Genomic DNA, 16,180 nt, shown 5'->3' on the forward strand with positions numbered 1-16,180 from the left:
GATTTAAAGGAAGTCAGGGTTTTCGCTGTTTTATAGTTTTCTGGAAGTTTGTTCCAAAGTTTTGGTGCATAGATGCTGAAAGCTGCTTCTCCTCTCTTGGTTCTGGTTCTGGGGATGCAGAGCAGACCAGAACCAGAAGACCTGAGAGGTCAGGAAGGTTGATACGACAACAGCAGATCTTTGATGTATTGTGGTGCTGAACCATTGTTCCATTTCAGCTGCTCAGTTTCTCTATGTCAAAGAAACTAAAGCCTTTGAAAAACCTGTTTATCTCCTCGCCAGAATCACTGAAGGAAATGACATGAAAAACACATATGAATGCAAACTGCATCAGAATTGACTTCAACGAACTGAGATCTAGGTGTGTAGGTGGACCAGTGTTCACCTTTTGGGTTCGCCTCAGAGTTTGATAATGTATTCACACCTCCCAAAACAAGCCAGACTTTCAAGCCAAATGAACTGGAGTTTAATTAAAATGGACTAATCAGGGCTGGCGGGAAGGCAACCTTAGCAACCAGGGTTGTTTCTCCCCGCTTCCTTTCCTCTCCTGGAACCATGGCCAAATCAGACAGAAGTGGTTAAAATACTCCAAAGACCTGGGTGGTTGTTGAGGAAAGACTTTGTGGATGGATCCTAAACTAAAGGTGGGACTATTTGGTGAGAATATGCTAAACATTTCTCACTGGCTGAATGTCCCCAGCATTTTATTTCAGTCATATCTGCATGTTGTGTATTTTTATTTGCAAACAACAAATGTACTGGTGACCAATGTAGAGTATTAGTGTCCTAGAATTTGTATTAAAACTCATTCATAAAATCCTGCAACCTTTGTAGAAATATTTTTATAAAAGAAAACCCAGACTTTTGCTTTCAGCATCTCAAAGGAGACGCACAGAAACACTAGCGTCAAAAGGTTTTTAAGAGATTTTAACTGGTAAAATATTATTTACTGTTTATGTTCTCAGTTATAGGTTCTCAGGATTGTTGATTTTTAACCAATTTAAATTTAAATGGAACAAGTATAAAGTTTGGGTAAACACTGAATAAAATTTTATATAAAAATGTAAATCTAAACTTGTGTCAGAAACTCCAGTCGGACAAAGCAGACATTGTGAGGAAAAAAGACAGATGCCTGCAGCTGCGCTTACCTTTCTTCTGGCTCCTGCGGAACTTCACTGCTGCCATGTTTATCAGGTTCATGCCATACAGGTTGTAGTCCATGAAGAGCTGCAGCAGGTAGGGGATGTGGCCCTCATGAGGCTGGTAACTCTTATTCATCACCGCTCCACTTTGTAATAGCTCACACACTCTGGGAAAATAAAATAAAATAAAAAAATTAAAGAAGTTCAGTAAAAAGGATATAAAAAGAAGTAGACTGTGTTGATGTCAGCTCCTTCAAATACTTAAAAAAATAAAAAATAAATACAATTTTTTTTTTAAATATTACTGTAAATCTTTGGACATGTTTTCTCTGCCATAAGAATTAAAAATAAAGAAGAAAATCAAAGCAGTCTGATCTAAATATATTTGAACACAAATTCAATATGAAACCAAATAGAGATGATACATGAGTTTCTGAACTGGTTGCTTGCGTCTTGGAGCGCATTTTGATGCTGGTTTATTAAATACCATATTTATCAGAGCTTCACAGACATCCTAATGTAAGCCAGAGTGAGCATTTACCAAGAGTTAATTGCGACAATGATGAACTGCCAAAACATATTTATGTCTGTCCAATTAAGTCCATGAATGACTAATTTAACTTGAAGGCAAAGGCAAAGATTATACGTCTGCTTGTTTTCTGTCCTGGTCTGTTATCGATAATTAAATAATTATGTGTTTTGCTCTTTTTAAGTCTCCAGCGAACATTTAAAAAATATGTCAAAACTATTCTTGCATATATCTGGCATTAAGCATGAATCAGAGATGTACCAATCGATCAACCACATATCAGAATCACCCACTTTACCCACCTATAGATCAGCACTGATCTATAGGTGGGAGGTCAAATCCAGAGGAAAACACAGTGGAATTCAGAAATGAGGGTATATCTGAATGAGAATTTATCCAATCGCTGGACATATGGTTGAAAAATGGTTGGAATATAAGCATCAGTCAATAAAGATAATTATTGATTAGTCTTTTGTTTTAAATATCTGAAATACTGCCGAACTGGTGGTGTGACTTTTCCTGTTTTATCAACAGATTTTACACCATGCTGCTGTTTTTATGAGGTTCTGTGAAAGCGCTGTGTAGGTTCCTTGTTGCCTAGCAAGAGGTTATTGCTAGGTAACCAAAGAGTGCGTGAGTCAGTTGATGCCACTCAAATTGCTTAGAAGCTGTCAGAAATGAAAGAACAGAATGTCATTCTATCCTTGCAGCTCAAAGAGAGAACATTTCTCTGTTCTTGCAGATTCTTTAGGCTTCAAGTCAGATCCATAGACTTTTGTCCTTCTATAAATTAAGAAAATGTCAGAAATAAATCAATAAATCAGTTAAATTTAACCTCTCAGCTATTTCCATCATTGATTAATAGTGGATCTGTATGTTTCCAGTTTACCACTATATGTTGCTTTGTTTTGCATATAGATACAGGTTTGTTTTGTATGTATTGCCCCAAACTTCCACACAATAACTCAAATAGGGTACAATGAATCACATTGGGACCATGACTGGGCAGCTTTCGGTTAGAAGATAAAAAAATTGAAAGATTCCTTTAAAGGGGCAGTATTATGTATTTTTCAGGCACATAGAGCTATTTTATAGCACAATCAAGTAACTATGTTATCTTCAGTTGTTATAAGAATACTGTATATATCTAATAACTTTGAAGAAATTTGTCTTTGTAGTCTAATGTTTTGAAATTGGGCCACTGTCTCTTTAAAAACTACTACTCTTTCTGAAACTCTGCCTTCTGTATCACAACATGGCTCCTCTATTAACCCTTTCACGTTTTAACGAGCATTTTTACCTTTTCACTATCTGAGGATTGTACAAGTAGATCTTCATAAAGTGTTTCTCCTTGGCATGATAACCATAGAAAGGCCTAAAAGAAAATAAAACAAACAGATTAGTGCGGTATTTGTGTTTATTGTCAATGGTCAAACCCAGCTGTTGGGAGACACCTACATGCCAGAGACCAGCACCACCTTGAAGACGTGCTGGGTGCTGGCGGCGGGGTTTCCCATGGCAACGTTGAGAGCCCTGTCGATGCTGAAAGCCACTTGTCGCATGTGGCGCTTCGGCTGCTGTCTGCAGCCATCATATGGCACATAGATGTATGGGAACACACCGTGGAGGTGGAGGCACGTCTTCTGACCTATATTACAACAGAAACAAGATGTAAGGCTTTGGTTTTCATTCATTCTGTTTTCTGTGTTCTATGGTCCAACAACGGAACAGGTGACACATTGACAGGACTAAATCAGCATTACCAAACATTCACCTCATATTCTAAACGTTTCCCATGTGATCGGTTGTGGCTGAAAAACTTTGTGAATAAAGGCAGCAAACATTCATAATATCAAAACTGGAAATGAATGCAGTTTATCAGCCAGTCGAACCCACGACGTCAGCATGCCCCAAGACAGCACATTTTTTAACCAGTTTAAATGAAAATGTTTCCTATAAGTAACAGTTGTCATTGTTATGAGATGTTACAGGCAGATGTTACATGCCTGTAACATCTCAATCTTATAGGACCACTTGATGCAATATTTGGCCAAATATTATTTTTTAAATTCTGTATGTGTTAACTCTTTCTTCAAGTTAGTATGTTGGAAGGACTACCAGTGTCCTGCGTCCCTACACTTTGTGAGTATTTTTAATGGCAGAGATGCTAGAGTCAAAGTGTAGTGGAAACTGATGAAAGACAAGAAAGACCCAGGAAAATATGGATTTTGAGCTGAATCTACACACTAAAGCAACCAGGCTCACTCAAATAACTGCTACCTACAGGCGTGTAGAGTATGAACATCAAGGCAGAACATGAAATCAACCAGAGCCTTCTCTCAGTCACAGGACTGAACAATTCGATCACTGGTGGCAGATATGGGTGAACTATGTAAGAGACCTGATTTTACCTTTAAAGACCTGACCTGTTGGCCTGATGGACGTTCTTGCCAATCCACTCTCCAACGATAGCTATACTTCGTAGGTAATTTTTATTTTTGTATGTTTTTTGTTTGTTTTTTTGTTTGCTTGGGTTTTTTTTTTGTTTGTTTTGTTTACTCTTTCTCTCTTCGTAATCACTTTAAAATCCCTCTCAGGGAAGTGCAGTTACACTTTGATGTTACTGTTGTGAGGCAATGGTTTACTTGTACATCTTATTTCAAATGTCGAAGTTAATTTGGAGATGTAAATGCCCACTGTGATGTAGTGGATACTTTCTTGGGAAACAGTAAAGATATGATTATAAAAAATAAAAAAAAATCAACCAGAGCCTTTCCTCCTGAGTGCAACCCTACCCAGAGTCAGGGAAATGCTGACAGATATAGATGAACAGGAGGAGGCAACACAGAGCGGGACTTTTTAAATCAGAACTTCATTTTTCTTTTTATTAAGAGTTCAAGTAAATGAAGCTTCTGATTTGGAAATAAACTATAAAGCGAGGTTCAAAGTAAGACCACATAAAAAAGTGTTTATGGGTGAGTCAATTTATAAAATATAAAATATACTTTGTAACTCCTGCTAGATATTGTTCTATGAGTTTTTGCTTGACTATGGGTTTTAAAAACTTAGGCCTTCAGTTAACGTTACCAAGCAGTCTGGAAACCACGCCAAAAGAAGAAAGTGGTCTTTAATGAAGGCTATTCTGGGTAAATACAACCACAAAAAATATGAGGGTCTGAAATGACTTGTGGTCTTTTACCAAAGAGAAATCCTATCACCTCTAAAACATGTTTTGCTTACATTTTGTGAAGAAAGAAGTTGTGCTCAGTGTCGTCGGGCACAACTTTTTGTGTTGTTTCCTTCAATGGTTATTGGTACAGCGCCCCTACAGGTGAGGGGATGAACAGGTTCTTGAGTTGGTTTGTTTTGCTTGACAGTGCAGTGTGAAAGCAAACCTCACTAACTGAAAATGGAACAAATGCTTTTATATTAGTCTCTGATCAAACCGAGTCTACAGAACTATCAGGTGTGAAAACACCCTTCAGGTGCGTCGTGGTGAAGGACGCACCATCTATACAGCCACAGCAAACTTGGTGTACAATAACACCTGTATTGTTATATGCCCAGTGCTCTGCTAAAAAAGGGTTTTCTTGCACCACATATTGCTTAAAAAAATGCTACAGTCGCTTTTAAGCCATATAATTATAGACTTCATATCCAAATAATTTTATCATAGTTCTGATGGGTAAGAGGGGCAGACATGTCTGATGCACAAAACCATTATCTTTCCATATTTTTGAAAAAATCTTTCACTGACAGAGAGCCTGACAGCAAAATAAGGGAAGACAGGGAGTATTTATTTGTCTCTCAGGTGGACCTCGCCAAGGTTTGCCACTGCTACGCTACTCCACCAGTCACACAAAGGCTGGCAGCGGCACAACGTCGAGGGAGCTGTGAGCGCGCCACGCGTCTGTCTGTCCTCCACTGAGTCAACGAGAAGCTGCTCTCCGTCTCGCGCACACAGAACAGGCAGCCAATACTAGCTTCTGCTGCAGTTGCTAGGCGACACCAGCAAAGCAAAAGTCCTTGATGGACAGCGGGAGAGATAAACAAGTGATTCTTTCCACCCAGCTGGTCAGGCAGCAAAATAAGAGGTGAAGAAGAAGAAGTATTAGTGCAGAGAATGAGTGAAAGATGGAGATGAGAAAAGAAATGTATCTCTGAATGAAGGGAAAACATGGGACAGAAGATGGGGGGCATAAAATAAGAGTGCAGTGTGTGTAGTTAGGAGGGTGTGTGGGTGTATATTTTTACGTGAGAAAGCCTAAGATGTTACTGAAGTAATAGAAGCCAGATGAGCTGAAGTAGAGACAGAAAGAACTGAAAGTTGTATCTTTCTGAAAAGAAAAGAATATCTGCTGCTTTGACCGGATGTTGATCGACCTGCTCTCATCAAACTAGAGTGTCAACTTATTAATGAAACAACCAGGAGTTGTTTATTCATATTTTGTAACCTAACTTCTACATAGAAGATCTGAGAACTCCGTAAGATCATAATTTTGGTGTAAAACGCATCAAAATTCAGAGCATGGCTAAAATGGTGAATGGTCATTTTAGCCATTCACTAAAATTATTTCATCCTGCTTGTGAAGCTCATCTCCTCTTTCCTTCAGACTGCGCAAGCGTGCAGCAACAAATCCTATCCTGTGGAAATACAATTTTCGCGTGTTGCGGCTGAAAATTATATCGGAGGTGAAGCACGTGAAAATGCATCAACACAATGAGTTTAATATGGAATTTAAGAAACAAACACTTGAAGGAGTTTGGCTACATCGAGGCTCAATGCAGAAAAACAAGACATAAGGAGCAGCCAGATGGCAGGTAAAGCAGCGCACAAGTGCCAACACTCAGACGGATAATGTCACAGCAATGCAATGAAGTCTGCCTAAATTTGAAGGATGCTCAAAAGGCGGCCCACAAATGTGTCCGTCTTTTCCCTGGATTTGAAGGACAGATCCAGTGTGTATCCTTGTAAACCCACCCAATCCCAAGATGCAATCCAAGCCAAAGGGGAGACTTTCTTTCTCGTAATAACAGCAGAAAGAGCAGGAGGAAAACAGATTTTAATAGTCAGTATGTAACTTCCATATAACTATTTTTTTTTACATATTTCTTCAAACTTTTACTATGTTGTGACAGTATGACATGATATGAAATAATATGCAAAAAAACGAAGTAGAGCTTCTCTGCCTTCTCCCTATAGTTCTAATCCTTTCTGCAGAAATGCAGTCACCAGGCAGAAACAACCAATCAGAACCAGGAGGCGAGTTTAAGTGCTGTCAATCAGCTCATGATCTTGAGCTGCACTTACTTAACTGTGATTGTCAGAGCTTAGACCCTCCTCTTATCTCTTATTGGTTACTCCAGAGGTGGTTTAATTCTGCAGATCGTAGTAGAATCACATGGACACATAGGAGCTTGATTTTTTCCAGATTACCTGTCTCATATTACACTGTCTTAACTTACTCCATATTTATATATAAAATCTGGTGAAGCTTAAAGCAGTTGTGTTATTTTTTCTTTTGCATTTGAATGCATGTTTATTTTATATATATATATATATATATATATATATATATATATATATATATATATATATATATATATATATATATTTTTTTTTTTTTAAATCAATTAATCATTTAAGGATTACATAAATAATAGAGACTCAGCCAGATTTTGAGCTCCATTTTTAACCAGTTTATGTTTAGCACACTCACGGTTGCTAGGCGACAAGATATACACGGAGGTAAGAGCAGGAATAATCTGAAGGCTAGACATCCAGTTTTACAGCTCTTCACTTTATTCTAGTCTTTGAGGTCAATAAAGAACCCGGTCCAACCGACCAGGTAGCCTTGGTTCTTCCAAGGATGCAGCCACTGAGCTTGGACATGTTATAATTTACTCAGAAAAACATAACAGTTACAGTTGCAAACGTGCATGTAATGAGTCGAAAGGAAGAAAATGTGCTTTCACCGAAAAAACACAAATACACAAAAACACACCAAAGCCTGTGATTGAAATTAGCAAAGCTGGAAGGCTTCTGTGTGTGATCCAGTAAATATATGAATCCAGTTAATGGCAGACAGAAACGGACATTCTGGATCACAACAGCAGCCGATCAATAGTTTCTATCAAATCATAGCAGCTCTGGTGGCAGCATGTCCACCCAATTGCCTTTCCTGAATTAAATACCAGTGGTGTTTGCAGATAAGTTCCTGTCATTCCAATAAATTTAAACAAAGACTTTGTGGAGTGAAGCCCTAGATTACCAGGCTGGAAGTGAGGCTTTAGTGTTTACTTGGTGAGGCACGATAAAAAATATCAGGCATGAGCAGCCAGGCAGTGAGCATGGATCAGTGTTTGTGCATTAGAGTGTCTGTGTGTGTTGCTGAGGAAGAGAGCATCAACAGCACAATGAAAGGAGAGGGAGAAAAGAGGAGGGTGACAACCCTGTAAATCACAGGCTTTCTAATGGATCCACTGCCATCATCTGCTCTCCAAATTAACTGCAGAGGACAAAGGGAGCAAATATACAGATGAGCAGCACATAAGGACTTTATGCTGGCTGCTGTGTAATTACACAGAGCAGCATTGTCTGATCTTTGGTCAGAGTCTGGGTCAGTCTGGAGCGAGGTTGGCTCTGATAGGAGAGCTGGTATCACACTCCAGCTCTGTTTCATATAAGGATATTATATGTGACATTTCACTTCTTTACATAAGCGGTATACCAGATACAGTCTCATTTTAAAGCACAACCAAGTAAGTATAAATTCAGTTGTTACAAAATGCTGTAGAAAACATGACTTAAAAGAAAACTGACTTAGCAATTTGATACCTTGAAATTGACCTCTGTCTCTTTAAGAAGTTCTTCTTTCACCATGATGTGCTTTAGAGGTGTTCTTAGATGCACTGGAAGGAGATGTAGTTCCTATAATCATGCAGGTTTCATCACTCTCCTGTGCAGCTGGAGTATTTTATTTATGAAAAATATGTTATTTTGAAAATGATAAACTTCCACTTCCTTTGGACTACTGTTCAACAAAGACACGTCTGCAATTCTCTATCGCAGTTACTTCAGCATTAGCACATTTAAAGCAGAAAGTTCTACCAACTCATGACACAAGATAGACATTGAGACATCATTGGGACTAAAGTTAGTTTATAATGTTTTCAGCGGACTGAACTAGCGTTGTGCATCGAGTTCTTATAGGTAATCCGGAAAACCCAGAGCGGAGATTTCTTATTGTGAGCATTTCATCAATCAAGTGGAATGGATTCAATCCCGAAGCAACAGAAGCAGCAATGAGGAGAGTAATATTTTAAAGTTAATATGGGACGTCCAAACGAGTAGATTACACAGATAAGATGGAGACAGTTTCCCTTCACGCACAATGCAATAGGCAACTGTCTACACCACATTACATGTCATGTTATAAAGTTATTACAACTATTAGATCATTTGAATGCTAATAAAGAATGACAGTTTCAGCAATAAGCACTGTTCTTACAGAATGAAATAAAAAAAAAATACTTCATTGTGGCAAAGTGGAAATACGAGATGCAACAGCAGTTAGTCAAAGTTGAGCATTCAGATTTCCACCAAGTGTAAAGTAGAAAAAGTCAGAAGAAAAATAATACTACAATTATTAAAAACAGCAAATGCAGAGTAGGAGAAATGTACAAAGACCGTTTAAAGACGAATTAAATTGGTAATATTAGAAGCTAAGACAAGCGGCCCCTTTTCATTGTGTGTGAAGCAGCTTCCCTTAAGCATTGTGTAATCACCATGTCTCTCGTTTACATGATGAGCTTGAAAAAGTAAAGATGTCCACACCTCGTTGCCAGCTCTCCTAGACACCTCCATGGCCAAGGACGCAGACAGAACGCTGCAGAGCCTTTTCTCTGAGCAGAAAGGTCAAGCTGACCAGACGGTGACTTGGAAGGCACCCGACGCTCATCGTCGTTTTGCAGAATATCCTGAGTCTTCAGAAATATGGGCAAAGAAACAGATCCTGGCTGCAGTATGATGCTGGTCAGCTGTGACTTTGTTTCTACTGGCTGAGGAGTGTGGCTGCAGATGAAGGCAGCGGTCTGTATATCTGTAGATCATAGAATTGTGCCGTTCAGTCAGCAATGAAAAAAGTCAGATATCGGTGGAATCTGGGAAAAAGATTTTTAAAAGGGGCAGTAATATGTGTTTTCCACATACGGTGGCATTTTATAGCCCAACCATGTTACCTTCAGTTGTTATAACAATTCCATATATATTACTTAAAGGAAATGTGACTTTGAAATTTAATGCCTTGAAATTGAGTCTGTCTCTTTAAAAAGAAAAAGTCATCACATCCTCTATTTACCTTTTATCAAGATTTTTACCAGCTTTTCTCTGAGAATTAGCTCCTGCTATGAGCTCAGGAGATGCCCAGTTCTACCATGTGTTTGCTAATTGCTGCCGGCTAGTCTGAAAGAGCTAGCCAGTTCCTTCATTTGTGAGAGGGCTGCTCTGTGAGGCTGAATCTGGGTATCTGCAGCACTGAAAAGCTTCAAAAAAGGAGGTGCTGCATGTTGGTGCACCCAGCCGTTTTGTACAGCTGAATAGTTGCCATGGGAAACTAAATTTCTCAAACATACATGAAAGAATCAAGGCAACACTCCAGGTATGGTTTTGATGAGGGAATAAATTCTATACCATGATGATGGAAAGCTCAAAAAGATCAATGTGACTCAATACTGTCTCTTTAAAAAGACCCATAAAAACCATCAGATTCCGGCTGCATTTACCTGCTGTGTGAATGCAGATATGGTACGAATCAATCAGAGGCAGCCCGGTGTCTGATCAGCCTAATATTACACACCACAGAGCCACCAAAATCTATTTTAAATGGGCAAAGATTAAATCCAGAGGTGCAGCAACAAATTAGTCTCAATTTTCTTGATTTTGAGTGTTTGGTGATCAGCCAATACATTAGAAACCAATTTTACATAGTTCTGCAAAGATGTGAAAATCCGCTACTGTGCACTTTAGGTTTGCTGTGAGAAAGGACTGACTGATGGACCCACCCTCTGTAGCCAATTTAACGTTTTTTTTCTTTTTTTTTTTAAGATCAGTGACCAGCCAGAAAACTGCAATTTGTGCAGTTCTAGTTAACTCTATATTCAATATTCCTAAACTTCAAGAATAGCGAGTCAGCTGAGTGTTGCATTAATCAAAGAGTTATTTTCCATTACCTTCACAAAATTTGTTTCACAATATCCATCAGTGTGATACCTTACCGCAAGGTCATATCACTGACTCAGTCATGTTTTTCAGTGCAGACTTTGAGTCAGGAAATAAGGCTCAGTGCTTAAATATCCAAGCAAAGTTATAGATGACTGAAGAATTTGCTTTTGCAAAGTAAATGTGTTAAGCTTTTCCACTTAATAAAGTGGGAAAAGTTTCATGAGTGAATTAAACTTTTCATTCACGTTAACATTATGTTAACATACTTTTTTTTAAATCACAAATAAATATAAACTTACTAAATGTATTTAATTTGTGGTTCATAAACAAACATATTTAAATCCATGCTCATTCTTCATAAGCACTACAACAAAGCTGAAGTTTTTAAAGTGTGCATAATGGAAGTTGCGGGCCCCCTGCTGGTAGAAGAACTCTACACAGCTCCTCTATACCTTGGCCCAGTCTGATTTATGCATATACTTGGGGCAAATATATTAATAATAGACTGAGATGGCTCATCATGGCCACTTCCCAGTTGCATTATGATAAAGGAAAGAAATATTTCTGGCGTCTGATGAAAACGAGTTGTCATCAGATATATGGAGATACAGCAAAAAAAAAAAACATTTATCATAATAACAGCTGAAATAAAGTGAGAAAGCAAGAGCCTGGACCAATCAGAACAGATTGGCACTGATAGGAAAGAGCAGTCTTTACAGTAGGAGCATAATAAGCAGATGAAAGTTTGACAGAACAGTGTTAATGAGCAAACTTTATTTTCAAACCATGTGCTTAAGAAAGCTTGTCATTAGAGAGGCAAAGACGGAATGAGTGGAAGAAGAATGGACAACTTTAGTAGGTCTTTCTGGGACCAGCACTGCACATATCAATAGTAGGATCCATCAGCATGGGACATGTAGGTCAAGCACAGCCTGAAGGCAGCAGCAAGACGGGGCACAGAGTGCACTCACCAACAGACACACTGAACACAATCACCACATATTTATCTGGACTGACCGTATGCAACAGTTGCTCTTATCTTTTAACATTTTCTAAATCTATTGGATTAAATTGCAATCTACTTTACATATTTTTGTTTCTTCCAGCGAGTTTTAAATGATATTTGATGTTTTAACCCATGTGTCATTCTGGTCAGAACACGCTCCACACACCATCAAAAGTGGCTTTTGCCAGTTCTCTTAGATCCACTTCCAATTTGTCCCAAATAATGACTGTGACCACCTGATGTTAAGGAATGTGAGTGTGGGGCCACAGAATGAGTGGAGGAGAAGGGTAGGGACTGCCCACAGTGGTTTAAAGGCATTCAGTGGGGAGCTCAGAGTTCACAGGAGGCCAGCAAGAAAGGCCTGGAGGGTTAGAGGCGGGGGTGCATGAGGTGAGAACAAAGGGCAAAGGAGCTCCAGTTGAAAACACTCCTTCCCCTCTACGCAACATGGACTGCAGCAAAAGATTAAAAAAGCTGATGATATTCAGTAAAAGGAAATAAAAAATTAAAAGGTTGGAAAAAACATATGAAGGGTTCAGGGTTTGATGTAAAGTTTGAAAGACAGGTTTCACAACTATTAAACATTTTAAGTCACACTAAATCTAAAATTTAAAGTCGTTTTAGTGAGATTCCAGAGAAAATCCTACCGTAACCCGAGATTTCTGCAGCTCGGCCTACCTTCTTTACCTTTACCAGGACATCGGGGATCAGCAGACAGAGAGGCTGCCTGAACAGGACAGAGGGAATCCTTCAGCTGGCTGCAGCTACTCTGATAACATCCAGAGATTTTCATTCATACCCTGGTCATAAAACATGCACACGTTCTAAGGTTCCAAAGTTCTAGAAGAGATTTTTAAGCTTAATAAAACCCAATCTGCTGGATGACAGTATTTACGTGTGTGTTAGTGTGTGACAGTTTGCCTGCATCTACAGACCGACTCATTAATGCATCGATCAGAGGACCGCTGTGGGTTTTCACTACACAACGGAGATTTCTGAGCACTGCCTGCCCTCCTTTTCTCTGCTTCTCCAAATTTGATATTCACAGCGCGTCTCGCTCTCCGGCACACATCATGAGGAGTGGGAACGGAACGGCAGCTCTGCTGGTGCATTGGTGGAGCAATGCTCACACGTATGCCTGCTCTCTTCAACAGCACCCTCCCCTCCATTTTCCTCCCCTTTTGCTTTCTTCTTCTTGGCTTCTGCCATTCCCACTCTCTGCATCGTTAACAGATTACGGTTTACAAAACAAATGGTCACGTAAAACTGTTAAGAAATAAGGGTTTCATTTTGAGGCAATGAAGAAGATCGACATTTTGTGTGCGATAGCCTCTGGGGTTATAAAGAAGTTAACACATGAAAGTAACAGTGCAGGGGTTTCATCACCTCTTTGGAAAGAAGATTGTCCCTGAAAGCTTTTCACACATGCAGATTTCAAGCTGAAAATGCCAATTACAGTTTTTAAGGGCACAGAGAGATAAACACTCCATTTGTGTTTCTCTTTTTTTTTGCCAGAAACTTTCTCCTTCTCTTCTCTCTGCTCCCTTTCCTCAGATTAAACGACACTGCTATGGAATTAAGAATTGATCATAAGGACTCAGGCAGTGTGGAGCCTACTGGGTAAAGGCTCGTGGTTACAGCAACGCTGAACTGTGAGGAGGTAAAAGAGTTCATTGACTTTCACAAATACACCCTGCAGCTGAAATGCATGCAGACTGCTGCTGTAAAGAACAAAGCATATTTGTTCGATTGCACTCCATATCAAATGAACATCCTCCAAGAACTCCTCACAGAAGCAAACAAAAGAGCAGGCTCTTTATCGACCATCTTCACAGAAACTCTCTGAACGTAGTTTACTCCCACAAATATGTTTGCACCACAAGCATTAATCTGCATTGTCGGGGTGTTTGCGCACAAGCATGCATCACATCCAGTCCTCACTGGAAGACGGCAGAGCGTCACAGTTCTAACCCACCTCTGCTCTGATTCCGGATTTTCTTGGACCCCTATCCCACTCATTCACTTTCAACAAGGTCTTATTCTGCTGCTAACCCCTGCAGCTCTAACAATAGCCCTATGGGACCACTGAGTGGGGAGTTTTCTTTTTGGCTTCCAAAGCTGCCCTCCTCTTCTTTTTTTTTTCTTGATGATGCAGGAGACGAGCCAGGGACCTGACATGACCCGACACCACGCGCCAACATGGGCCTCTCTCTTTAGACGACTGATAAACAACGGAAGAATGGACAGCTTTAGTAAAAACCTGCTTCACAGTGACCTCGTTATTAACCAGCACTTCCATATTAAATGCTGGTGTGTTCCTGAAATTAAATCAAAGGACACACACACCGTTATCTGCTCCCAAAAGGCCTACTTGCTGACCATGGCGATAAATGAAGTCCAGCTCACCTTTCAGCAACATTATAACCGGCAGTACCTGAAGTATCCAAATGAAAGATGCTGTAATTTGCTTACGTGATTAATTGGAAATGTAAATGTGCATTTGTATTCTGGGTAAAACACTGCGATTGTTGCTTTTAATAATTAAAATGACTTTCACAAGATGTGCTTTTATTTCTTAAACATGTCTTAAACATGTCACTCTGTACTAGCAGTATATTATCAGACAGATGATATGGGGGCAAAAATACATATATAGGAGCTCTTCTACCTTCTCCTTGTGGTCCTACTGCTATCTGCAGAAATACACCACTCAGTTAGAGCCAGGAGACGGCTCTTAGACAATCACAGTTGTGTAGAATGTCCAGCTGTGCTAATGGTAGAGAAACAACTTACTGTTCCTGGAAAGAGTTCCTGGAGTTCCACACAGAGCAGGCTCCTGTGTGAAGAAGAAGCTGTAGCTGAGCAGAGAGCAAGAGGAGGATGTGAGCACCGTCTACAGAAGGATGATTGACAACACTAAGATCCTCCTCCTGCCTCTGATTGGTTATTTCTGACAGGCAGTTGTAGGACCGCAGGGATTTTTCAGATTAACTGTCTCATATTACACTGTCACATTTTAATTTTAATTAAGATGTGACAGTGTAAGAGGAAACATTCAGCTGTGTTGAGGTTGCAGGACGGTAGCTCTGGAGGACTGGAGTTGCAGTTCCCTGATTGAGAGCATGAGATTTAAAGGCAAATCATGGTTTCATCAAGATTATCCAACTGCTGTGTGTGTGTCCTTGTGTCTGGATCATACATGGAGAAGGTTTTTTTACAACAAAGGACAAAAAATATTCAGGCTTAGGATTTTACAATTTGGATATTGCTGAGAGAAAAAAGCTCCAGATGTTACTGTTCCACCTGAAACCATGAGGAGGAGAGGACTGCAGCAGCATCATCCCTGTAGTCTTCACTGTGGGTTATTAAAGTACCTGCAGAGGAGCTGAACTGAGCTCTAGAACCATCAATCTGATTTAATGAGCCAAAACAGCAGCAAGGACAACAAGGCAGCCACTGTATGCGCAGATAAACAAAGAACCCCACTAAAGAAGGGGTGGTGTGGGCAGTACAGCAGCCCCAGCGTGGAAAGGATTAAAGGTTCATGTAGGCTTTTTTTTTTCCAGGTCTGACAGTGAAAGATGTTTTAATGGAAGACATGACAGTGAGTGACGATGAGACCTGTTTCTCTCTCTGTGGGTGGGGCTACATGCAGGAAAAAAAAAACATTCTGATTTTTGAGAATGCATAAACTATAATCAATAAATCTCACAGATCAAATCCAAACACGACCTTTTGTAAGGCTTAACCAAGACGCTTTTAATTTTAGGAGCATTAGATAAATTAAAAGGACATTTTGTTTCTTTTGGGATGTTTGAAAAGAACACAGAAACATGACATGAGCAGCATGAGGCCTGTCGCCAAAACACATTTTGTTGGGCAATAAATTGTCACTGACGTTACTACGAAAAGCAAGTAATGTAATGGAAATGGCATAATAATGGAAGAACACACTGTGAAAGATCAATAAACTTTAAAAATTCTAAAGACCATTTAAGACTACAACTGGAAGAAATTTTGGTAGAAAGAGAAAAACAATAAATCATGTAAATGGGAATTATTGAGCCTGTTTTAATTTATTATGCAATGAATTTATTGCAACAGGCCTCAACAGCATAATATGAAAACTCTCTGGACCTTCAGCAGTAGTGGCTGTTCTTTCAGACTCTAATCCCAGTATAATGAATCTGATATGACAGCCATTAAATTCATTAGCTGGAAACTTTGTGTCACAAACCTGTAGGTCTAAAACATCTTATTTAAAAAATTTTTTTTTAAAA

At 39.4% G+C, this 16,180-nt stretch overlaps 1 protein-coding gene across 1 annotated transcript in view; it reads right to left on the reverse strand.

The window, feature by feature from the left end:
* The window catches only part of rev3l (REV3 like, DNA directed polymerase zeta catalytic subunit), a 59,418-nt gene that overhangs the window by 38,255 nt on the left and 4,983 nt on the right, over positions 1–16,180 (reverse strand). The window contains exons 2-4 of the mRNA XM_055044520.1: positions 3,130–3,319; positions 2,972–3,046; positions 1,149–1,309 (exon numbers count right to left, since the gene is read on the reverse strand). Of these exons, the coding sequence (XP_054900495.1) occupies positions 1,149–1,309; positions 2,972–3,046; positions 3,130–3,319 (426 nt within the window). The remainder of the gene's footprint in view (positions 1–1,148; positions 1,310–2,971; positions 3,047–3,129; positions 3,320–16,180) is intronic.

This window comes from Poeciliopsis prolifica, unplaced genomic scaffold (genome assembly GCF_027474105.1).
Source record: "Poeciliopsis prolifica strain line A6 unplaced genomic scaffold, Auburn_PproV2 SCAFFOLD020, whole genome shotgun sequence".
In the NCBI taxonomy this organism is placed as follows: domain Eukaryota; kingdom Metazoa; phylum Chordata; class Actinopteri; order Cyprinodontiformes; family Poeciliidae; genus Poeciliopsis; species Poeciliopsis prolifica.